The sequence below is a fragment of the Sminthopsis crassicaudata genome, chromosome 5 (assembly GCF_048593235.1).
Source record: "Sminthopsis crassicaudata isolate SCR6 chromosome 5, ASM4859323v1, whole genome shotgun sequence".
Classification (NCBI taxonomy): Eukaryota; Metazoa; Chordata; class Mammalia; order Dasyuromorphia; family Dasyuridae; genus Sminthopsis; species Sminthopsis crassicaudata.
This window is the reverse complement of record NC_133621.1, coordinates 309363499-309388958: the sequence shown is the minus strand read 5'-3', so window position 1 is coordinate 309388958 and position 25460 is coordinate 309363499. Positions and strand designations below refer to the sequence as shown.

At 45.2% G+C, this 25460-nt stretch overlaps 1 protein-coding gene across 2 annotated transcripts in view; it reads left to right on the top strand.

Moving 5' to 3' along the window:
- TAFA5 (TAFA chemokine like family member 5) overlaps positions 1–25460 on the top strand; it is a 559022-nt gene that overhangs the window by 165928 nt on the left and 367634 nt on the right. Inside the window, exon 1 of one of the 2 annotated variants that reach the window (XM_074272070.1) lies at positions 24279–24415. The exons of the other annotated variant lie outside the window; for it this stretch is intronic. Within the exon in view, the coding sequence (XP_074128171.1) occupies positions 24325–24415 (91 nt within the window). The 5' untranslated portion in view covers positions 24279–24324. Of the gene's footprint in view, positions 1–24278; positions 24416–25460 lie in introns of those variants that run through there. 2 annotated transcript variants of the gene reach the window in all.

Below are 25460 nucleotides of genomic sequence, written 5' to 3'. Positions count from 1 at the left end.
TGTTGAAGTAAGTCAGAAATAGAGGAATTTCAGAAAGGTTCTCAGATTCAGTCTATCATCAAGCATTTATTAAACACTTCTTCTGGCACTATCATAGGGGTCAAAAGACAAAAGAAAAGACCCATATTATTCCACAGAAGGTTTGCATACTTTTAGAATATGGAAAGGTTACTTCTACAGTGATGTCTGGTGTGTATGTGTGTGAGAGAGTGCAAAATAAATGATACATTTCATTTTATGAATAATAATCTTTAAGGCTCAAGATCATAATTGCCTGTGGCTAGTTTTATTTTAGGAAAATGAAAAGACAAATTGCTTTTAATTATTTTTCTTACCTAGGAGACATGGGGTGGTAGAGTTATAAGGAATCTCAGAGGTCATCTCTTACACCACCATCCCCTGCTTCAAGATTCCTGCTTTTCTGTGGCAGATCCCTTCATCTTCTCTTTCTTCCCATTTTTCGATGGAAATACCAAAGTCAACTCTTGGTGGATGTAGAGATTCAAGATGGGCTCAGTTTGTGGGTTATATTCACATCTCTTAATCTGATATCTTATCTGGGGAAAAAAAGAGGAAAGAAGGGAAGAGGATGAGTAAAGAGATGAGACAGAGAAACAAAGGCATGTATATAGAGAAAGAGAGAGACAGAGAGGAAGAGAGAGATAAAGATAAAAATCCAGAGACAAGATGGAGACAGAGGAAAAGAAGGAGAAGGAGGGAAGGGGAAAGAAAAAGAGAGGAAAAGTTTCCTCATCTGTGAAATGGAAAGACAACATTAAATACTGAAAATAATTCTGTTCTCAGAGGCAAAAGATTTGGGTTAAAGTCTCTGATGTCTGGTTTTCAAGGAAGTTATTCTTGGGATTTTAGATTTACAGCTTCAAGGAATAGGGAGAGCAAAAGAGTAAAGAGTTAGGAGGAAACAGAAATGAGAAAAAAAACTGGGAAAATATGAACAAGAACTGACTTGAGTGAGAAGACAAATGCATTATAAATTGCTCTGATGACTCTGTGGATCTATGGACAAGGATAAACATGGAACCTTTCTAGTTTTGTCCTCTTTCATCCTCTATGACCCAAAGCCACTGGCCACCTTCCTATTATTCAAATACATCATCTCCTCACTCCAGACATTTTCATTGACTGACCCCAGTGCCTGGAATGCTCTCCTTCCCCATCTCTGCCTCTTGACTTCCTTCTGGTCCCAGCCAAAATCCAACCGTTTTCCATGTTGTCTTCTCCATATTGACTGTTTCCACTTGATCCTACCTATAGCATCTTGGCAGAGAGTTCTGTCTATGTCATCTCCCCTATGAGATTGGGAGCTTCTTGGCATAGAGAAGGGTCTTAAATGCTTATTTATGACTGGCTCATCTACATCCGAAAGAGATGGAGAAACAAATACAATAAGTTATGAACCATAAAATTTATCATTTGACCATTACAAAATTAATTAGATGCAGGGTTTTTTTTAAGGAAGGGCAGAAGTAGGAAGAAAAAAAAATGGAGAAAGATGGAAAAAAAAGAAATAAAAATGCAAGAGAGAAAGGAGGGAAGAGATAGAGACAGAGCTAGAAAGGAAGAAAAATGAAGGAAAGAGAGAAAATAAAGTGGTAGTCTGGCCCTTGGGTGTCAACTATACATGCATGTTTATGCACATACATACACTTAAAACACACACACACACACACACACACACACATGATAAAGTCCTCCTGCCTGGCAGGATTGAGATAGTTCAACCAATGAGGCACCTGGTTTTTGAAACAAATCTTTCATTTTTACAAAGGATCATCTATCCCTCCCTCCTTGCCATCCCCTCTATGATCCCAGCGCTAGCAGGTATCATGCAGCTCCTGGTTTGAGGTAAGTAACTAAAGATTGATTAATGCTGGCAGGAAGATGCATTAAAAGATCAAAACCTCAGCCAATGTGTGGTGTCTCCCTCTCATGTCAGGAAGGAAGCTGGTCCCCTCTGGCAGGGGCTTGAACAGCCACATAGTCATTATATTTCTCTGGAGGCCATGAACTGTTGCTGCTGTTGTTTTAATATGTTGACCTGTCCATGGGTTGTTATTCTCCAATGGGTATGGGAGGTTTTCGAGTGGTCTGCACAGCTCAAGTGGTGGATATGGGTCATATTTAACCTTAAATTTTTCATTTCTACAAATGTTTATTTAGTAACTACTATATAGAAGACTCTGGGCTTGGTGGGGGAGCAACTAAGCTAAGAATGGTCAGACCTGGTTCTCAAGAAATTTACAATGCGATATTAGGATGAGACAGACACCAAAACCCAGCTAATCCAAAGTGACCTGACAAAAGTGAATCAAAAACCTAAAACAGAAGCAGAGAAGTTTGTGACAGAGAGACCAAATATAGTTGTAGGTGTCAGAGAAGCTTTTACGGTATCATTGCTACTTAATGGAAAAGTAAAAGACTTGAACCTCGTATATAGGGGTGTGAAGAAGCAGAACATTGCCTTTAGTGGGGTGGTACAGAAGCTGATTTAAGGAAGTCAAGGAGGGAAAAAGTAGAAGGAGGCTGCAACTGGGGAAAAGTTAGCCCTTCCATTTTATCAGGAATGTGGATTTCCTAAAGGAAAGTCATAATAAAGCAACTGGCAAAGGCATGTAGTAAGACTAAGAAAGCAATATTTTTATAAGGATGGTGTATTTTCTCTCCTAGGAAGAAGTGAGCCAAAGAAGGTTATTGAGCTTGGCAATAGCATGGTCTGATCTCTGAATCAGGGAGATTCCTTTGCCATGTGTGTTAGAGGAGTTGAAAAGAGAAAGGAAGGCAGGTGAGGAGGTTATTCTAGGCACTGGCATCTCCCTGAGAAGTCTTCAAGTTAAAATACTTAGAGTGCTATGACCCCACCTCAATCTACCACCAATTGCCTATGATTTGATATTTCTCCATTTTCCTCCTTGCTCTCTCTTCTTCATTTATAGCTACTCTTCAGCATCTGACTCCTTTGGCAAGACTGCTTAGCACTGAGTTGAGCACAATGCCGGAGGTACACTGACATGCAATGACAGTAGGTACTAATGGAAGGTATGAGAGAATCAGGAAAGTGAGGTTCTAGAGCAGCTCCAGCACCAGCTTTATGTGTAACTTTAAATAAAACCCTTAGACTTTCTGGGCTCCTGGATAAAGTTGAATGATGTTTCAGGAGGTTTTCCTCCCTGATATTCTTTGATCCTGTAAGCGAGGGAAACAAAAATAAATTAACAAAACAAAATAAAAAAACAAAATTAAATTAAATTTAAATTAAAAAAAATAAATTATTAGGGTCCAATGAAACTCCTTGACAAAGAGACATTCAGGAGCCAGGCTTGGGGACTGTCTTAGATATGACTGGGCCTGTCCGAGAAGTCCCCTGGACACCTTATCACTTCCTCTCTGAGCCTTAGTTGTATCAAGGGGCAACCATACCACAAAGGTTTCCCTGACTTCCATAGCTATATGTGACCCCTCTGCCAAAAACTCCCCTGCTTCTGTTTTAGGTCTTTGATTCACTTTTGTCAGCTCACTTTGGATCAGCTGGATTTTTATATTCATCTCATCCTTATATTGCATTGTAAATCTCTTGAGAACTCGACCTGGACCATTCTTAGCTTAGTCTCAAGGTAATATCATATTCTGCTTTAGAAGAAGCTCTCTAAACAACAGTGCAGCAGAACACTTCTATCTGTGAAGATATTAGCATTTAGTGATGCGATTCTTCTCTCAGGTAGGTAGGAGGGAGGGACAAAAAAAGGCAGGTTAGGCTTGATGTCAAAAACAAACAAACAAACAAACAAACAAACAAAACAACAAAACAAAACAAACCTTTTTTAATGGACTTAGAGGTAGTGAGTTCTACTGATGCTGAATGGACCATTTAGTGTATTTTTTTCGGAGTAGTCTTGTTTTAGGCAGTGATTGGACTACAGGCCTCTGAGAGTCCAGCTAATTTTCAATTCATCTCATTCTGTGACTAGACTCCAGTGACATGAACCTCAACTCCTCTCTGCCCTAATTGACAGTCTTGAGGAGCTGCAGTGACTGAAAAGGAAAACCCTAGTTGATGACTGCTCGGGTGACGAGTCTCTCCTCTCTTAACCAGTCTGGTCTTTGGCTGACTAACAGTCCATCACTGAGGCTTAACTGGATGCTTCTCCTGTTCTGTTGGGCTGATCAGAATTTGTGCTCAGCCAATCTATCCTTGAAGAATTCTGAGTCACATCCAAGGCAAGATAGAGGCCCAAGGGAAGATCAGAAGAATTCTGAGCTTACATCAGACAAAGGAAACTCAGATTTATGTGAAATACCCTAATTCTCAATACCAGTGGGAGGGGAATACCTTTTTTAAAACCCTCCATTCATTTCAACCATGTTCCTCTGCTACCAGTTCTCTGGCAGGTGGGAACTCATTAATTGTTTGTTGAATAAACGTTAGCTGAATGGGTGGATAATAATCCAGTAATCCCTTCCATTGGTGCAGGGCTTCATACTTTTAAAAGCCTGGATTAAGATACAGGACTGAAATGAATCACACGCTTATCTCACTGATCCTCACAATAGCCATGTAGAATGAGGAGAATGGTGGGCTTGGAAATCAGGAGTACTAGCTTTTCCATCCATCAGCTGTGAGACGTGATGGCAAGTTGCCTTCCTGGGCCCAAGTTTCCTCATTTGAACAATGGTGAGGCAGCGTGTGTATTGAAAAAAAAAAAAGTTCAGAATCAAAAGCCCTGGACTCAAGTCCTTAATAGTCATGGGCTGTAGACCGGTCATTCATAAGATCAGAGAGGATCAGAAAGCTTTTTAGATCCTAAGAGGTCATCTGCTCCAGTCCCCTTCTTTTACTGATGAGGAAACTGAGGTTCTGCTAATCAAAATACCTTGCCCAAGGATACAGTGAGTCACAAAGCATACATTAAGCATCTACTATGTACCAGGCACTGTGCCAAATGCTGAAGATGCAAAGGAAGGCAGCGATCCATCTCTGCTCTCAAGGAACTCATAATCTGATGGGGAAAGACATCATGCAAACAAGCATGTACAAACAGGCTACAGACAGGATAAATTGGAGATAATTAACATAACAGAGCCATGATTTAAAACCAGTTCCACTGATCCCAGATTTAATGGCCTTTCCACTACACTCTATGGCTTAAATTTAGTCTTTCAAAGCTTTAGCTTATTCATCTTTGAAAAAGCTAGTAATAATATACAACAAAACCCTCCCCCTCTCTCCTTTCCTCCATTTATTCCCTTCTTCCTTTTCTTCCATTATTTCTACATTCTTTTTCTTCATTCCCCCATTCCTTCCTCCAAATCACCATCCTTTCTTTCCATTTTGCCTTTTATTACACCTTTTTCCCTCTGTTTATTTCCTCCATTCTTCTCTCTTCCTTCTCTTCTTCTCTTCCTTCCTTCTTCCCTTTTTCTGTTCCATCTTCCACTCTTATATTATTTCTTTCTTCTCTACTTTTCTCTTTTACAGTAATGGGAAATTACACACAATCACAATGGAGATCACCGACCTCGTGTGGTCATTTGGAAGGGCAGTAGGGGAAGTTGCAAGGGGCACACTCAGACTCCACTGGCACTCACCTGGGTTTTGCGCCTGTCTGGATTAAGGAGGAGCAGCGCTGATTATTCTTTGGTAGAATTCCCTGTAGGCCAAGGGGCAGCAGCAGGATTTCCAATCGCTCTTTGTCTTTTCCCTCTCAAACAAACCTAAACATTTGACCTTCAGCCATTTGTTTCTGATATTTAAAAACAGGAAAGTCTTTTCCCTTTACAGCTCCCTTACCCACCTCCCCTTTCTCCAGGCTCAGGCTAAGGCTCATTCTTGGGTTTTGGGGCCAGTGTGCTTCTAAGGCCTGCAGATACAAATAAATGATCCTTGCATCCTGTTGGTTTTATTATGTGCATTTTTCCAAGGGGCAGAGCAAGAGGTTCATGCCTGTTAAAAAGAGAAATAAAGAGTCCCCTGTGCATTGACTAAACTGCCTGGTGCCCATGAAAGGCTTCCTGGGCAGGATTTGTGCTCAAAGTGAAGGTTGGAATCCAATTTGATGCACCATTTTTCCCCTTAAGAAATTGCATATAAGGAAGAGATGCTAAATCTTTCTTACTCTGGTACCCCTTCCTTACTAGGTAAGCCAAATATGGTCAATGACTAATATTTCCAATGGACCTTTAGAGAAGGACTATTCTACCTCTTAGGGCACTCCAAGATCACACTATAAGTTATCCTTCAAGGAATTATTTGAAAGTCGGTGCAAAGTAGGCGCTTAATAAATGCTTGAGGGGACAGTCCAAGCACATAATTTACTCAAACGATACTCACTAATTAGATCCAATCTCAGGTTATCTGAGAATTATGGAACTGAGAACTAAATGAAAGGCTGTGATTAAAAGCAAATGTATTAACTTAAAGGATGTCCTGAGAATGTCACTTTGATCCTAGGAGCTGCCTGTAAAAGAGGGCAAGACTCTTTCCCCTGGCAGGTTCTCAAGGTGTAGTTTAGATAAAGTAAGCTACTGAATGGGAACATGTTTCATAGCACACTATGGACAAAATATGACTATGTCACTTGTCAGAATCACAAAATGTCAGAGCTAGGAGGGTCCTTAGTACAGAATTTATCAGAATTGGGAGGGAACTTACAACAGAGTATGTCAGAATGAGGAGTGACTTTAGAATGGAAAATGTCAAAACTGGACAAAGCCTTTGGTAAGAATGTCAGAGATGGCAGTAGCTTTAAACAGAGAAGCAAAGGGGATGGACAAGTCTTAGGACATAGATGCAAGGGCTGGTTGGTACCTTGGGATGTCAGAGTTGGTAGGGAACTTTTATTAGACGATGATTTAAATGAGAGGGACTTTAGAACATAATGTGCTTAATAAAGGTGAAAATACCCCTTACACCACCACTAATTTGTTACTCAGATAGATTTCCCCAATTTAATGTATTCTTCTCTACTTTAGAAATAAATCTCAAAAGACAGATCATTTTCTTTATATTTCTGTTGTTTTTGAGCATCCAGCCAGAGATCGAACTTTTGGCAAAGTTTCTTAGTATGAGATCTTCCTCTCTCTTCTCTGGAGATATTTCCTCAATGACTTTCTCCCAAATATATTATCAATGAGTACAAACCAAATTTATAGTTGCTATTTTTTTAAAAAGTAAACATTTTAAAGCAGAGAAAGGTAAACAAACTCCCACCCTTCTCCTTTCTCTAACCTTCACTACCATGGACAGCGGAGAAGACAGTTTCATATTATCTTCCATAAAAGATTTCTATGAAGGGAAAAGAGGTCTATAGTCTTACTAGTTTTGGCAACACAGCTTCTGTAGGCATATGCCTCATACCTGTTTGTCCCATGCAGCCTCCATCCCAACCCCACCCCCCTTTTTATAGTGATTATCTCTGCCTGCTTCCACTTTCTTAGCTCCAGGTTATTTCTTATAGATTCCTTTCCTCTAGGCTCATGCTCCTTTTATTAATTGAGTCAATTTTCCTGGTTTCCTTTTCAAAGTCGGCTGCTGGATTCAGTGAACTGACTTTTAAAGGTCACCCTGAGGCTGGCCCTTTGATTCATTCAAAGAACTCATTTGAACCTCATAAAAGAATCACCTGGGGTGATTTTCAGATAGTTTAAAATCTCATTATCTGACCCCCTTTCTCTGATTAAGTTGGTACTTTCAAGGACCACTCCTCTATATTCTTCCACTAAATAAACATTTGCTATCCCTAGAAAATCCACCAGGGTGTGTTAGGATATATTTGTCAATGGTCCCAAGCTGTGAATAGTGACTGCTGGTTTAAATTGCAGAGACACTTTCCAAGCATGTGTCCCAGCATTCCATGCTTATCCATTGTAAGAAGACACCCTCTCTGGTCCAATTTCCTTACTTATGCAGTTAAGATAATATTATATACTATCCATAGCATCATCAAAAAGAAAATGCTTTGTGAATTTTAGAGCAGCTCTAGTGATTTTTAAATGTATTAAATCCCTAGCACAACAAACTTGTGGTTTGAATTGTGGGCATCCTACAGGCAGTCCCAGGTCTGGCAGATTTGGTATGAATTTGTTCATTTTGACTCTTCCTCTAGTCAAGGACAGGATTCCAGGGCAGATTCCTGCTCACTTCAAAGGACTCTCAGGTCTTCATGAGCATGAACTTCTCTGAAAAGAATAAGAATAATGAATGAGGCACAGCAAAAGGTAGATGAGTCATATAGAGTGAGCAGCTTCCCACATTTTGCTATCAGAAGGCCAGGGACCAATTCATTCTCAACTCACTTCACCCTACCAGTGACAACGTTAGCTATGAGGGGAATAGGAGCCATCTACTTGGGTGGTATCGAACTACTAGGAAATCTCCTGGCCCATTCCATCTTATTGACATGGAATATTGTACAAGAAAAGCAGTCCCATCCGCTCTTGTGGTGAAGGATTCTGTGAGATGAGGCTGGAATATTGCACCCAATTGTGAGGAGCTTTGCTTCTGACTTTGTTTCTTCTACAGCCAAACCCAGCCAGGATTTGGGGAGCATCCAAAAGAAAAGTCGATCTCCCCTTTGATCTCATGGCACAAAATATAGCAGGTCCCACTTCCTTGAGAGCCTTACCCAGCAGGCTTTCTGAGTGCCAAGGATTCCTGGGGTGAAGGACAGACAATTAGAAGAAGCCTGAAACAGTCGTTTGCAGTTTTACTCAGGATTTCTTCAGAAACAGCAGGCTTCATTTACATTTTTAAAAGACAAACATAGCTTTGAATAAAAGAAAGACATTAAGTCTAACCCAAGAACCTCTTAATGCTGGGTACTAATATATCAGAGAGAAGGGAAAGCCATGGAGGCCTGCTTTGGATAGTGATGAGAGCTGATTCTACCAGCTCAATCCTTCAGGGGCAAAGCTGCCAGGAAAGGTGAGTCAATAAGCAGGAAGGGGGCAGGGGAGAGATCTTCAGAAGGGGACCCCCATCAGGGTCACTGCCACAGAGACCCTCCAGAACTCAGCTGGAAAATTACCAGCTAGAATGGTTTGCCAGGTCAGGTAACAGTCGGGGAGCAAGGAAGGACAGAAATAGAATATCAGGGCTGGGAGGGCCCTGAGAACGTGGGCTAGAAAACAGCTAAGGACCTAGGAAGTGGGAATGACAGAGTTGCGGATGATCACCACCACCATCAACAATAATAAAAGCTAGCAGTTTTGTAGAGCTTTACATGTATAAACTCATTTGTTCCTCACATCAACTGTAAAAAAGGGGCTATTATTATCCCCTTTTTGAAAATGAGGAGACTAAGACACCTAATAATTTCGGCTTGCCAGAATTTGAATTCAGCTCTTCCTGACTCCGAGTTGCCTTCCTGTGACTACTTCCTTCAATGAAGAAGCTGTCCATTGCCCTGGAAACTCTTGCCTTTAGACACGTTACAGAGCCTGGATCTTTTGGTTCTTGCCTGCCTCTGATCCATTCTTTGTTAGCCATATGCCATAGCCTGCTAATAATCTAGACAGGTCTTTTTGAGTTCAATATAATTAAGCAAACAGTTCCACTGTCCTTTTAGTTACTAGCAATTGGGATTCTGGGAAGATCTCAATGTTCTGTTGTTCCCAGTCATTGATATTTCATCAAAAATGATAAATAAGAAGAATTAGAAGAAATCTGGAGAGACAGTTGAAACATCAAGGAGCAAGGAGAAGACAGATCACTGGGACGGAGCAGTCAGCACCATACTGACCTCAGAAGACCCATTGTCTGCCCAGACACAGTAGGGAGGAAGCTCTAGTGAGAGTCTGGGGACAATGAGACACTCATTTGTGCAGTTATGGCTCTTTCTGTGCCTTGGTATACTCACTGAAATTGGCATAATTATGAATAGATGTCTAATTGTTTTTTTTTTCAGCATGAAGCAAGCTGTTGAAGGTCAGAGAGGGCTAAACTTTCAGGCAAGCTAGTTGGACATGTGCTGGTTTTGTAGTCGACTTCAGTTTCCTCTTTAGCAAAAGAGAGGAAATCCTATCTATAATTTCTCTCTAAAGGTCTGATGAGATCATCTATGGAATGAACAGGCTAAACATCCGCTATTTTTATTCAGAACATATTTATGAAGTACCTACTGTGTGCAGAACACATCAAGTTTCCAAGAGAAGCTTCCTGGTCTCTATAATTCAGTCTCATTATTTTCTGAAGTTATGGATTCTCAAATGAGATGATCTAGAAATATATTCATATGGGTGTTCCTTGTAATAAAGATCACCATCCACTTCAATTCTGAATAATCCTTATTTGTGTCCTACCCTAAGTTAGATATAGGGTCCCCTAACACACTGAACAACCATTCCTCCTATTCCTTGACATTGGAATTATACCAATTAAGGGCATCAGCTATCTACCCCATTACTCCTCAGTCTGACTCCATGACTAACCCATTTTTTCTCCTAAATGCTTCTGGTGATTCCTGTTACTTCTCAGAGAATCCCATCCTAACAAAACCTTACTTTTTCCTAAAGAAAAACATTTCCTAAATTAGAGTCCTCCAGTTGGGATCCATCCACTCAAGTCCTACTTGAAGTCTAGCTCTTTTGCTGTGTGATCTGGAACAAGTGTTTTCCTCTCTTTTAGTTTCACTTTTTTTTTTTCTTTTTCTGAGGCTGGGGTTAAGTGACTTGCCCAGGGTCACACAGCTAGGAAGTGTTAAGTGTCTGAGACCAGATTTGAACTCGGGTCCTTCTGAATTCAACGCTAGTGCTCTATCCACTGTGCCACCTAGCTGCCCCAGTTTTACTTTTCTTATATGAAAAAATCAGATGGCAGAATTAAGAACTTCTAAATATTCTGGTTCCAAGCAAAAGTTTCAAACATGCAGTCCACAACACCCTTGAATGCAGCTCAAACTAAATTAAAATATAACCAGAAAATTGTAAACAAGCGAAAAAAAAATGTATGGCAAAACATAGGGAATATTCCATTTTGAAATAAAGTCAATATGTGGCTCTCAGGGGTCATTCTGTATGGTTCTGGGGCCTTTGGGTGCATTTAAGCTGGATGCTGATGTTATAATGTCCCTCTCAGATTAGACATGTATTCTATGTTCGGTGGGCCCTTCTACTTCTGACATTCCATGTTCTGTGTTTCCTTCCAGATTTGATATTCTTTTTTCTATATGTTAAAGTTCCTCCCAAGTGTGATGTTTTAAGGTCTAGCTTCTAAATTCCCCATTGGTCTTGACCATTTTTACTTTTTATTTTAAAGTCCTTCCCAGCTCTGATGTTGTTTCTTTTCTTTTCTTTTCTTTCTTTCTTTCTTTTTTTTTTTTACTAAAACTTTATTTTCAACATAAATGCATAGATAATTTTCAACATTCATCCTTGCAATACCTTGTGTTCCAAAATTTTTTCTCTCCCTTCCCTCCCCCACCCACCTCCTCTATAGAGCAAGTAATCCAATGTATGTTAAACATGTACAATTCTTCTATTGTGTCCTGTGATAGTCTAAGGTCTCTTTGGGTTTGGAAATTCTATGGTTTTTGTAGCAAGGCGCTAGAAAGTGTTTTTCTGTGTTCGAAGGTCCTTCTAAACTGTCATTCTGTGTTCTAAGAACTCCAGCTTTGACTATGTTCTAAGGCTTCATCCAGAAATGATGAGAAAGGGGTAGAGGAAGCAGGTGATGGACAAAATCTGGAAGCAGATGACACAGAAAGCCTTTGGAAACGTCAGTACACACATGTACACATACATGCATGTACAAATGCACAGATTGAACTGCCATCTGGTGTCAGTAGCCTTTTTACATGGGTAGATCTTAGACCTGCAGGGGCCTGTCACCCTATGGCATTGAACAAGAGTGCTTTTATTCCACCCCTCTTGATTATAGAAGCAAGGACAGGATCATTGTCCATGGGACATAATTAGTCTATGTGAGGACCATGTCAGGACAGGAGGAAACCTTTCCCTTCCTTTTGCTGATTAGCCTCTCACTATGACAGCCAAACCCAGGTTGTTCAAGTCCTGGGACCACTGGAGGTGATGTAGCTGAAGATGACGGGCAGGAGCACAGTTCCTGAATTCATAAATAAAAGGAAAAGAAAGGATGGAGCAGCTTTGAACTAGAGCTCAGACTTCCCTCAGGCTGATGTTCTCTACCCCTGCCCTCCTTAGTCCAGTCATTTGGAATCAGTTTCCATGACAACTCTTCCCTTTCTCTTATCTGTCCATGAGCTTCTTAGTTAGGTCCTTAATTGCCTCATGTCACCACAGACAGAGGTGATCTGACGCTTCCAAACAGCATCATGGGAGCTGAGCCATCCCCACACGTTCACCTGGCCCCTGCAGGATTGCAGAGGATTCTGCAAGCTTTCACCTCCTCGCACTCACTCTCAGTCTTTGGGTCCACTCAGCCAAGGGGATTTCAGTACTCGGACCCAAGACTCGGGTTCAATTTCTGCTATTTTACTGTGACCTTCAACAAACCCTTGCCCTTCCCTAAATTTTAGCTTCTTCATCTCTAGAATGAAGTGACTGGACTGAGCCTTAGGGTCCCTTTTAGACCAGCCCTCCATACCTGACTTAGCCATTTACTGATCCATATTTTTATTTACGGTCTTTCCTCTGTGAGGAATAACACGCTCCCATCTATTTTCTATGGATCCTTAAGTAAAATCCACCCCCTCCAAAACGCATTACCTCCTCCCTCCAGACACTATTATTGTAGTTGTTGTTTTGCCAATAATAATAAAAATAAATAGCAAAATGATGTTGACATTTCTGTTAGTCTTTAAAATTCACAAACTCTGAGGTAGACAGTGTGTTTGATCATTCCTATTTTACAGATGGCCACTAGATGGCACCATAGTACAAGAGTGCCATGCTTAGTCAGCAAGACATTTTCCTGGGTTCAAATCTGGTCTCAGTCACTTATTTCCTAGCTAGGGGACTCTGGGCAAGTCACTTTACCCAGTTTGCCTCAGTTTCCTCATCTGTAAAATGAGTAGGAGGAAGAAATGGCCAACCTTTCCAATATCTTTGCCAAGAAAATCCCAAATGGGGTCACAGAGAGATTCGACTGAAACAACAATTTCACAGCTGAAGAAACTGAAGATTGGAGGTTAAGAGACTTATACAGGAGAAAGGGAAGGAAGAGAAGGGAATTAGCATTTATATAGCACCTACGAATGCAGCACGTTACAAATAATAACTTCTCTGATCCTCACTACAAACCTGGGAAGTGGATGCTATTATCCTTAGTTTATTGGGAAAGAAACTAAGGCAGAGAGAAACTAAAGCACAAGCAGAGCGACTTGGAGGTAGAAAGAGAGGGAGGCAGGATTAGAATCCAGGTCCCTTGATTTTCAATCCATGATATTTCTACTTGGTCACTTTCCTTTTTTGATGTCAGTTGGATGCAAAAGGAGACCCATCTGCATCCAAAGCAATGAGCATATATTAAGTGCCAACTGTAGACCAACTATTGTGCTGAGGCCTGAGGAAACAAAGGAAAAATAGCCCTGCTATCCAGTTGCTCAGAGGCTAAAGAGAAAAAGAATCTCCAAAGAGCTGGGGACAAACACGCTACATTGAAGGTATTCTTGATCCTCTATCGATTTGTCATTTGACTGTGACAGCACTTTATCCTGTTGACTTTCATACTAGGGCTCTTTTTGCATTCTCTGACTTTGTCCATATGTATACTTGAAGCCTGCCTTGATCTCCTCAGCTACAACAGCACCTCCATCCCTACCCTCCTGTTTTCTTTTTTGTGCATGGACACGTACCTGCTCAGCCATATTGTACACATGGTTTGCATGGCTAGAATGTAAGTTCTTTAAAAACAGAGAATACTTTTGCTCTGTCTATACATCCCCAGTATCAATCACAGTTTCTAGCATACATAAAGTGCTTAATATATGCTGATTGATTGAGGTCATATTCTTCCTTTGCATCCCTCATTTTATTCAACATGTAAACAGTTTCCCCCTTAAACATTTGTAGAAATGAGTAGATTTGGATTTGGGTATTTTTCCATTCAGCACGGACTATGGAAAGTTTGTTGGGTGTTTGGATCTGTTTATAGTTGCAGTAGTGAGGGTCATTTGGAAAAAGGAGGAACTCAGTCTGTGCAGATTCATTCCCTTCTCTCCTTTCCTCCTCCTTTCTCTTCCACCCCCCCCTAAGGTTTACTGAAAACAAGCCTGGAATGCATGGTCCCAGCTGAGATAGCCCCAGGCCTCTCATCGATCATCCTCTATTTGTGGGGATTTTAGTTACAGAAATAATGAGAAATCCCATCCAGTTCCCATTGAGATGGGAGTCCTTTCTTGCTGAGAGCTTTGCTTTCAGTTGGCTTGGCAATAGGCTTCTTCCATCTTCCCCCATACACACTAGCAACAATTGTCTTCCCTCTGAGAAGGTGGGAATAAAGTGTAAGCTAAAGATGGTGAGGAGGAGGATATTGAGGCGGGGAGTCCATAAACCATGGACAGAGCCTTGTGGCAGGTGGATGGATGCCATGTCCTCTGCCAGTCTCTTCTGACTCAATCACAGAATGTCAGACATGGAAAGGAGCTTAGAGGATCTCAAATCTAACTTTTTTGCTTTTATGAATGAGGAAATGGAGGAAAAGGGACTTAACTAAGTCATGAAGTCAAATATAGGAAGAGGACGAGGCTATAGGTTGTTTCTTTCCAGGATGGAACAATGAGGAACTATTTGAAGTTCTGGAATATAGACTGCCAATAGGAACAGAAATCCAGTGCCACAGAATGTGACATGGATTAGAGTGGGGAGGGCCATTCAGAGGCCCAGACACGAGGCTCTGAGTGTTGTTGGGAATAGAGAGCCAGAGCAGGGCTGATTGGGAGAGATGTTTGAAAGGCTAACACTGATGAGGCTTCCTGGCAAGTGGAATATTAAGCCTTCATAGAGTAATGTTAGGTTTTAGAATCTTAAAATGATGACATTTTCTAAGAGCTCTGATGTAATCTCCCACCCTCTGAGAAATCCTTGCCAAATGAAAATCTGTCCCTGATCACATCATTATACTGAAGGGGAGCCCACTCTTACATAGGTAATTCCCAGTGCCATAAAGCAGGTTCTGCAACTCGGTACTTCCAGTCATACAATCAACAGAGAATTTTCCCCAAAGCCACTGATGGGATTTACTGAAATGCTGGGTTTGTTGCTCCACCAACAGGTAGAGGAGAGGGATCTTGAGTTGCTTCAGTAAAAAGAAATGGCATGTTTGGAACAGGCCTGCTCTCATCCTTACTGGCCATTTTGTGTCTGTAGCATTGTGTCCTTGGTCTGCTACCACTTTGTAGAAAGTCATTGATGGTGAAGCCCAAAGAAAGGAAGGGATGAGATGAAAGATAAAGCTATTGCAAAGGCCATTCAGGAAGTGAGAATGGTTAGAATGAAGAATAGACTGGGAGTGAAAGGAGAACTTTTTTCAGGTGGGTAAACAATTCCGCTTAGATGGAAGAAATTATCAGCTTTGTTCCATTTGGCTCAGAATATGGAACCTAGAGCGATAGGGAGAGATCCCAGAGAAGTTGATTTAAACCTCACATAAAGTGGGATTCTTTTCCTTCCAAAGAAATAAAGGAAAACCATTTCCTAACAATGAAGGAAACCCATCGGTGGTCTAAGCAGCCTTGGAAGATGATGAAGTCCCCCTCATTGACAGGGTGTGGAGTGGAGAGTTTTCAAGAAAATATCCAAATGAATATTTGTTGGGAGAGGCAATAGATTGGGTTCTGTCTTAGCTGCTCTCTGAGATGCTATAATTCTATCACTGTAGTCCATGTTATCTCTCTCTCAGGAGAATGTAAACTCCTTGAGGGCAGGAATGGGTTCCTTTGTTTTTTTTTTGTAAATCTCCACAGTATCTAGCACTGTTCCTGCCACATTTTAGGAGTCTTGTAAACGCTTGCTGACTTGGATTGGACTAAATTAAATTAAGATCATGTTATAAGAAGGGTATTGTGTTCATGGCTAGAGGTGACACATTGTTTGTTTATCTAGCAGGCTCTGCTTTTATAAGAAGTCTCAGTTTGGTTTTTGGTATAGGTGGAAAGGGAGAAGTCATAATTTTATCATGTCTTGAATTTTAGGATAAAAAGTGCAACCTGTGAGTCGGGATCCTCTCAATGGGAGTCTCTGGGGGACATGTTAGAGAAGGGATTCAGAAAGCAGCCCATCTCAGGCTGAGATGGGATGTGGGTGGGGGAGCCCTTTCTGTGATAGCTCTTTTTAGATTATGAAATTCTTCTCTGATATTTCAGCCAGCTTAGATTTTCCAAAACCCAGTGCTGTAATCACACCAAGGTACCCTCCTTCTCCCCCTTTCCCTTTCTTTTCTCCTTTTCCTTTATCTCACCTTTTCTATTTCTCTCTTCCCTCCTTTCCCTTTCTCTCCCCTCTCCATTTTCCTTTCTTCTTTCTTCTCTTCCCTCTCTCCTTTCTTTTTCTTTCTCCTTCTCCCTCCCCCTTCTTTCCCTTTCTTTTTCCCCTTCCTCCTTTCCCTTTCTCTCTCTCCCTTTCTCTTTCCCTTTCCCTTTCTTTTTATCCCTTCCTCCTTTCCCTTTCTCTTTTCCTTTCCCTTCTATCTCCTCTTCTTCTTTCCCTTTCTCCCTCTTTCCCTCCCTCCTGGGAGCCCCTAGGCTGCTAGCTTGGCAGTTTGTAAGGAGATAAGTTTGTAAATATTGGTGGAATCAAACCTTTATGGGAACTGCTTCTTAGCTATTTTCCTCAGATGAAGGTCACTCGGGATATTATTCCCCGGTGGCTTCTCTTATGACAGCTTCATAGAATCGCTGGATTTAGAGCCAGATGAAAACTCATAGGCCAGCCAGTTCAACTTCCACACTTTAGAGAGGGGAAAGTGAGACCCCAAAGGGAAAAAGACTAGGCCAAAGGCACACCTTACTCTATAAAAGTGTAAGGGTTGGAATTCAATTGTTCTGACTCCAAATCTCTTCCTCCTTCTCTTGTGCACATACCTGTATTCTGTCACTCACTGGAGCCAGTGCTTCTGGGATTTTTGTTTTGAATCCTCTGGGGAGAAGAGGTGGGCTTTCCTAATTTCCTCAAGTGGCAGAGAGCCCATCCTCTTAACTATTTTCTATTTACTGTGTGTAGCTTTTGGAAATAATATTTGAGCTATTATGTTGTTTTCTTTTCATCCTCAGTACTCAGCTCATGCCTGATATATATATATAGTAGGTATTTAATAAATGTAGAAAGTATTTAAGAAATCTTCATTGATTGTGGTTTCCCCTTAAGAAAATGGGAGCTTCTTGAGGTTAGGTATTTGCTTTTGTCTTCATATTCCTTAATCTTACACAGAGTAGGATGTCAGGAAAAAGCTTGTTCCATGGGAATCCATTTCCCTTTCATAGGATCAGAAAATTTGACCTTCAAGGGAACTTAAGGACCATTCAGATAAAAAGGGATAAAAGGGAGAGTGAAAGGCAGGGGACAGACTGGAATACATTCTTCCCCACAAATGAGATGGTTAGACTATGAAGCCTTAACTTCTTGTTCCCCTCTCCTTGATCTTTTATTTGTTTAGTATAGATTCAGGAAAAGAGATATTCTTTCTTTTTTTAAAATGTATGTTTCTGGAGAGAAGAGACTGTACTTATTGTTGGTTTTGGATTTTCCCAATATCTGCCACCAACTAGGGGCTTTTTGATTGGCTACAGATTTCTGAAGTCCATGACAGAAAGGAAAAGGAATCTGAACCTTCCTTCCCAAGCATTAGGGAACCAGGGAAGACTTTTTAAGTGTCAGAGGGAAAGGAATATATCTGTTCATCTGGCCAAGTTTTGGGCCCTGATTCTCACAAGAGCCAGTTTTCTCAAAGGTGGGGAGGATAAAAAGCAGGAGCTTAAGAAGGTGCCAATTTATAAGAGTACCTTCATCTTCGAGAGAATTTAATTACACTCAACATAGGTTTATTAAATATTTCCTTCTAATAATAACAGCCCCATTTCAAATTTATGTTTTGCCCATTGGGTGGAGGAATGGTATGGGTGGTATCTTGGTTGTAGCTTCTGTCATTGCCAAGGATGGACTAGCTATTTGAGAAAAAGAGAGGAGGAGGAGGAGGAGGAGGAGGAGGAGGAGGAGGAGGAGGAGGAGGAGAAGAAGGAACAAGAAGAAGAGAAGGAAGAAGAGGAGGTAATTCAAAATCATTTCATATGAGGGTCAGTTATTGCAACTAAACCAGTGTTTAGTCTGGAGAAAATATGCAGGAAGATTGAGGGGGGGAGTATCTGGAAAATCTCACTTATTTGAAAGATTTGCCTATAGGCAAAATCTTATTTTTTGTAAGATTGGGCTGGTGTCCCAGATTCTCAGGGGATGCATTTATTCTTGCAGTTGTTCAGCATTTATTAAGTTCCTATTGTGTTCAGACTAAAACAGGTTTTGGAATAATAGGCACAGGATACAGAGATCAGTTTTATCTTTCATTTAGTGTAAGAAAGACATTGCTAGTAGCTTGAAGGTAGAGGATGATTTGTGGGTATGTTGTGGGAGGGAGGGTAATTATTATTGAGTGAGATGATCTCTGTCCTGTCAATGATATCTATGAGGCTGAGCCTGGCCTCACACTTCAGCAACTTTCCAAATTCCACATCACCTCCCCTACACCTTCTCAGAGAGTTCTCTCCCTCCCTTGGGCTCACTCCTTTCAGAGGTCAACATGAACCATTTTTATGGTTTCTAATCTGCTTTCTGTTCAGGTGACCTATACCAGTGATCCTCAGACTTTTTAAATAGGGGGCCAGTTCACCATCCCTCAGACTGTTGGAGGGCTGGACTATAGTAAAAACAAAAGTTCACACTCTGTCTCCGCCCCTCAGCCCATTTGCCATAACCCGGCAGGCCCCATAAACCTCCTCAGCGGGCCATAGTTTGAGAACCCCTGACCTATACCTTAAACACTGAGAATGTAAAACCTGACAGGTCATTGCACTGGGTAACTTCTTGTTAGTCATTTTTCAATCACTTCTAACTCTTAATTTTACCATTTATTTATTTATTTATTTTTGGACAAAGATACTAGAGCTGTTGGCCATTCCCTTCTCCAGATAATTTTACCCATGGGCAACTATAGCAAATAGGGTTAAGTGACTTGTTCAGGGTCACATAACTAATTAAGTGTCTGAGGCCAGATTCCAACTCATGAAAAAGTCTTCCTAACTAACACTAAATTTACTTGGTACCTAGTACTCAATTCACTTTGGTATACAGCTGACTCTAGGTAAGTTACTTTTTTTTTTTAGTGCCAGGTGTATGTGTGTATGTGTGGGGTGAACATGGTGTAGTGGTTATTTTAAGTACAATAAATGCAAATTGCAGTACTTATATTCTGAGCAAAGAGAATTGGTGCATTTCCCAAGAATGATCGATACCTGTTTTCACCACTGAGCAGTTAGTTTCTCAAAGAACATTTATTAATCACCCACCACATGCTAAGTGCTGGGGATGCAAAAGATAGAAAAGTCCCTCTTCTCAAGGAGTCCTGTGTAATAGAAATGACACCATGCAAAGGACCATGTACAAACTATCTGTAGAAAGGATAAATTGTGGACAATCACCATAGGGAAAACATTGGTGATGAAAAGTAAAAAGGGAATTTTTAGATGAGTACCACCTTTTATTTGCATCCTCCCCCCAAAAAAAAAAATTAAAAGCAAACAAAAACTCTAACATACACACACAACTCAACAAAAAATAAAAACAACTCTCCCCAGTTAATCCTATTCTTTATAGGACTGAAATTAAAAGAGACCTTAGTGGACTAGCCATCTCATTCTACAGATGAGGAAACTACAATTTAGACAGGTGGAATGCTTTGATCAGAGTGTCGGAAGTAGGATTTGAATCCAAACCTTCCTAACTTCATTACTTGACCTAATACACCATAATGCCTAATTCTTGACCAAGCCCCCATCTCTTTGTACTGGGGACTCTAGATCATGGATCACAGACTGCAGAAGATATAACAGGTATAGCATCAAGCAACCAATTAATCAGCAATTGAGCAGAAAGCACCTATAGTACTAAGTGCCAGGCGCTATCCAAGGTGCTGAGGTAATCATGGCAAAATCCAAATCTCTCCTGCTGTGAAGGAACTTACATTGTACCAGGAAAGATATGTGTGTTTATGGGTTTACAAAAAGATGTAAGTAATTCCTATGACTGGGAGGAAGGCATAGTATTTTTTTAAAAAGAGGAGGGGGATTTCACATGGATGGTGATGCTGGAAACAATTTTGAAAGTCAGAAAGGGAGGGCATTCCAGCCACCAGTCCCAGAGAACGTAGCTGGATAGAGGCAATGTTGAGTGTGATGGAGGACAATCAGAAGACCATTTTGTCAGGGTGGTCCAGTGGGTGTGGGGACCTTGAGATAAGTGATCCTTCTTGTGCTGATAAATGCTATGGAATAGAAAAAGTTGAAAAGTTGCACCTGAAGGTTATTCACCCTTTCCTATAAAACCATAGTCCCAGTTATTATCCTTATCCTGTCTGAGGACAAAAATGAATTGTTTGAGCAAAGTTGAAAGGACTTTTTTGGGTCGTTCCAGTGGAGGTGGGAATTCTTACTGAATCCAGGGTTGGAAGAAGCCTCCATACCCATTCCCACTGATTCCCAAAGGAATTCCAATGCCACTGCCCCAGCCAATGGAGAGTCCTGGCATCAGGAAGCCCCAAGTTCAAACAAAGCCTCAGACACTAGCTGGGTGACCCTGATAAGGCACATTATTTTGACTACCTCAGTCTCCTTAATACTTCTCCTCCCTCCCATCTAGTTGCTATGATTAAATGAGACGTTTGTAAAGCATATGCACTTGTAATACTTGTTCCCTCCCTCCTCTCCCAAACCTTGTCTAGCTAAAACACCCTCTCCCCTTTGAACAGATGAAAAACACTGAGACTCAGAATGGGAAAAGGCTAGTGACTCAGTGACAGTCCGTGGAACTAGCACTTGAGTGTTAAGAGATCACGTTGTGACCCGAAGTAGCAGGGAGGGGAGAGCAGAGTCATTTAACAGAATTTCAGCTACTACTAGCAGTTAGCTATGAAGTTCCATTCTTATAGAACTTTAAAGCTTATACAGAGCTTTAAATCACCCCCCTGCCTCCCCCTAGTACAAGTCTTATTGTCTCTGGTTTACAAGTTGGGAGGGATTAATTCATCCAAGGTCACCCAGCTAGCAGAGGGGAGAGTCAGGCTTCAAAGCCATGCCTCTGGCTCTGGCTATATTTTTTCCAGTGCCTCTTCAGGAGGGAGAGGTGCTTAGACTTCTAAGGCTGCCAGGTGTTCTGAGAAAGCCCGGATGCTGCTCTCTCTCCAAACTGGTGAGTCACTGTGGAGGTGACTGTATAGAGAGTCAAGTGCAATGCCTAGGAGGGAACCTTGGCCGTCCTTGCCCTAGCCTGGACATGTCCTGGTGACCTTGAGCCCCGTCTTTCTCTTCTTGGGGTATCATTTCCTCACCCATAGAAATATAAATTGGGGTCAGATTATTGCTAAATTAACTGAGTTCCTCATCGCTGGCTCTCGCCAAGTGAAAACAGGATGGATGACCACTAGTTGGGGATATTCTAAAAGGATGCGTGCTCGGGTAGGGACTGGCCTCAGGGGCCTTCGGACTGGGAGAGAGCCTGAAATCATTAGGTTTTTGCTATCAGTGGGCCAGTCAGTAAGCTCCTTGGGGGAGGGGGCAGGGGAAGGCCCCTGGTGCAAGGAATAGTGTTTGAAATATGGGGGCCTTCATCCTGTCTTGTAAAGTGACAGCCCCTTTCATTCCCTGCCTGTGCCGAAGGGGAGGGGGCCAACGACGGGATGGAGGGGCATCGGATCAGGAGGTTCAAGTCCCGGCTGTTCTTTCATATGACCTTGGAAAAGGTGCACGCCCCCCCCCCCTCTTGTTTTCCTTCTTATATGATAAAGGGCAGGGGGACTGGCTGCCTGACCTAGGAGCCTCTGGAGACACCCGCACGGATGCGTTCCAAGGTCACGTGGAGCTCCTTAGGGCTAGGGAGTCCTTCCCAATGAAGGCCAGGGCTCTCCCACCGGCCCGTGCGTGGTGCCCTCATCGTATCCCCGGCGTCCCAAGCCTGGAGGCTCAGAGGGGGCCCGGAGGGGGCGACTCCCTTCTCCTCTCCGGACCCCGGCGTGGCGGTACTTGTTGCTCCGGCCCCCAGCCCCCACCCCCCGCGCCGAGATCGTGCCCAGCCTCGGGATCGTGGCCCGCTGCCGTCCCGCTCTCCCGGGAAATTCCTCCCCGGCTCTTCCTAGGGATCTGGGCATGCTCGGGCCTCGGGGAGTGGGGGGTTTTCCCGCCCCCAGCCCCGGCTTTGGGGGCAAACAACCGGCTCGGCCCGACCGCTGGGCGCGGTGCCCGGCCTTTGCGCTGCTTCGAAAGCTGAAACCTTCTGGCTCCGGGGGCAACAGTTGGCAGGGAAAGGGGCTCACCGGGGCAACGAGCGCCCCCCACCCCCCTTCCCGGCCCAGGAGGGCGGCCTGCGGGGCCTCGCTGTCTCGGGCCGCCGCCGCCGGGCACTCTTCGCTGCCCGAATGCGCTGCAGACGAAAACTGGCAGGCGGGGGAGGGCGGCCTGACAGAGCCAAGCCGGACGGCCTTCCCAGAGGTGGTGGCGAGGAGATGAGGAGGAAGGAAGAAGGGAGAGGGGGAGAGAGGGAGGGATGGAGGAATGGAGGGATGAAGGGGCCCCGGAGGCCCGAGGAACTCGCACCTGTACTGCCGCCCCCCGGCCTCCCAGCGCCCTGCAACCTGCAGCCCCTTTCCTCCCCCTGCGTCTAACGCTCCTCCCTCTCCCTCTCCCAGTCCCCCTCCCTCTGGCTCCTTCCTTTCCCCTCCTCCTCGTCCCCATCCCTCTTTTCCTCCTCCCCGTCTCCTCCTCTACTCTTCCCCTCCTCCTTGCTCCCCCCCACCCCCGCCGCCCCTTCTCTTCCCTTGGGTTTCTCCTTCTTCCCCCTTTTCCTCGCCTCCTTCCTTCTTCCCACTCCCCCCCCCCCGGCTAAAACAAACAAATAAATAAATAACTCGAGAGGGTGGGCCGCCCCGGGACTCGCGGCCGCCCCCACTCCTGCAGCCCAGCCCCCTGCACCTGTGGGGCGCCTCCGCCTCCCAGTGCCTGGCGCTGAGTCGGACTCTGGGGGAGCGGGCTGGGGGGGGTAGGGAGTGTGTGTGTTGAGGGAGGGGGGGCTCTCGGCCCCGCGAGAAGTTAGACCCGCAGAGGGCTTGCAGCCCCCGCCTCGGTTCCTGCGCGGGCCTTAGTGCAAACCCAGCTCCGGCTCCCGCTCCAGCCCGAGCCCGCGTCCCCCGACCCGCAGCAGAGGCGGCAGGAACATCGGCGGCAGCAGCAGCGCAGTCCGCGGCCAGGAGGAGGAGGAGGAGAAGGAGGAGGAGGAAGAAGAAGAAAAAGAGGAGAAGGAGGAGGAGGAGGAGGAGAAGGAGGAGGAGGAGGAGGAGGAGAAGGAACAGGAGGAGGAGGAGGAGGAGGAAGAGGAGGACGAGGAGAAGGAGGAGGAGGAGGAGGAGGAGGAGGAGGCGGGGGCCAGGCCAGGCAGTCCAGGCAGCGGCATTGGCGGGAGGAGGAGGAGGAAGAGGAGGAGGGGGCCAGAGCGGAGGCCTGGGGCGGGGGGAGAGCTACTGCGCAATCCGGCCCCCCGCCCCCGCCCCGGGCGGCCCGGCTCCGGGGGCGGGGGGCGGGGAAGGCTGATTCATGGAGCCCCGGCCCCCCCCCATCCTCCTCCTCTTCTTCCTCCTCCTCTCCCGGGGCCGCCAGCCCCAGGCTGCCCCAGCCTCCGCCGCTGCCTGAGCCGCTGCCCACGCCGCCCCTGCCGCAGCCGCAGCCCCGGAGTCGGCGCTAGTCGCCCCTCCCCCTCCAGCTCCCCTCTCCCCCCCCTCCCAAAAGAAGACGAGGAAGAGGAGGAGGAGGCAGAGGAACGGCCGCCGCCGCCGCCGGATCTCGCCCGGACTCTTCCCTCCAGCGGTGTGTGTGTGTGTGTGTGAGTGAGTGAGTGTGTGTGTATGTGTGTGTGTGCTTGTGCGTGTGTGAGTGTGTGAGTGTGTATGTGTGTGTGAGTGTGTGTGCGCGCGCGGCGGGGCTGGAGGCAGAGCCGGAGCCGGAGCGGGAGCGGGAGCCGCGGACGGACCGACGGACGCTCGGGCGGGCGGGCGGGCAGGCGGGCTGCCGGGCGGTCGTTCGGTCGGAGCCCCGGCGGCGGGCGGGCTGGAGGCGCGGATGCGGAGCCCGGGCGGCCCCCGCGATGCAGCTGCCCCGGGCGCTCTGGGCGCTGGCCGGGACGGCACTCTGCTGCCTGCTGCTCTCGGCGCTCCACGCGCACCTGCGCCGGGAAGGTGAGCCCGGGGGCCCCGGGGGGCCGGGGGCGCAGCCCTGGGGAGGGGGTTCGGCTCGGTCCCCTCCTCCAGCCCCCATCCTCCCATGCAGAACCTCGATCCCCTCCCACCCCCGCGTGTCTGCCCCACGCAGGACACCCCCACGCCTGCTCCCCCCGACCCCCGAGGAGCAGCGCCGGGCGGCCGGCCTCAGGCTCCGGGGCTCCCTCGCTGCCTTCTTTCCTTTTTCTTTGGGCTCCGAGAACCAGCGCCGATCCGCCGGTGCCCTCTCCCCCCACCCCTCTTCTATTCAGCAACTTCTCAATAGATGGCACTCCAGTTCTATGCGAAGGGCAGGGTGGCCGCCGTGGGAGCGGGCGGAGGGCAGTCCGGCCCGCGCAGGGCCCAGCTCCCGGCCCGGTGCCCTCGTCCCCTTCCCACCCCAACCTGCCGAGCTCTGGGTGGCTGGGCCTTCGAGCACCTCCTCTCGTCCCTCCACTCGTCTCCCGGCCGGGCTGGGCTGGGGGGGGGGGGAGAGAGAAATCCACGTGGAGGGGCCAAGTCCCCGGGCTGGGCCAGGGAAGGGGGTGGCCTTCTCGGGCTCTGAGCGGCGCGGCCCGGTGCCCTGCTCCTCACTTTCGCCAAAGCACTCCCTTCAGTCCTTGCTTGCCACCCCACACACTACTCACACTCGCCCTGGACGGAATAACGGCCGGCCAGCTCCGATCCAACTTGGGCGAGCTTCGTTCATTCGAAAAGTATTGACTTAACTAGCTCGTACGAATGCCGGGACTCTTTGCTGGACGGGCTGCTTCTCGTAAGAGAAGCCCGGGCGTCTTCAAAAGATTATTTCTCCCACGATTTGTGTAGGGTCGGAATAGGCTGCTCTGGGGCCCCCCTAAGTAAAGCAGCTTTCACGGCGCCACGAAGTTAGGACAGACCCAGAGACACCCAGAAACTTCTCGGGAACCAGATCAAAGTTGGCCGTCTTACTACTCAGGGGCATTTTATTAGGCTTGGACTTCTAAAGCCCTTTTTATTAGGGCTTGGACTTCTAAAGCCCTTG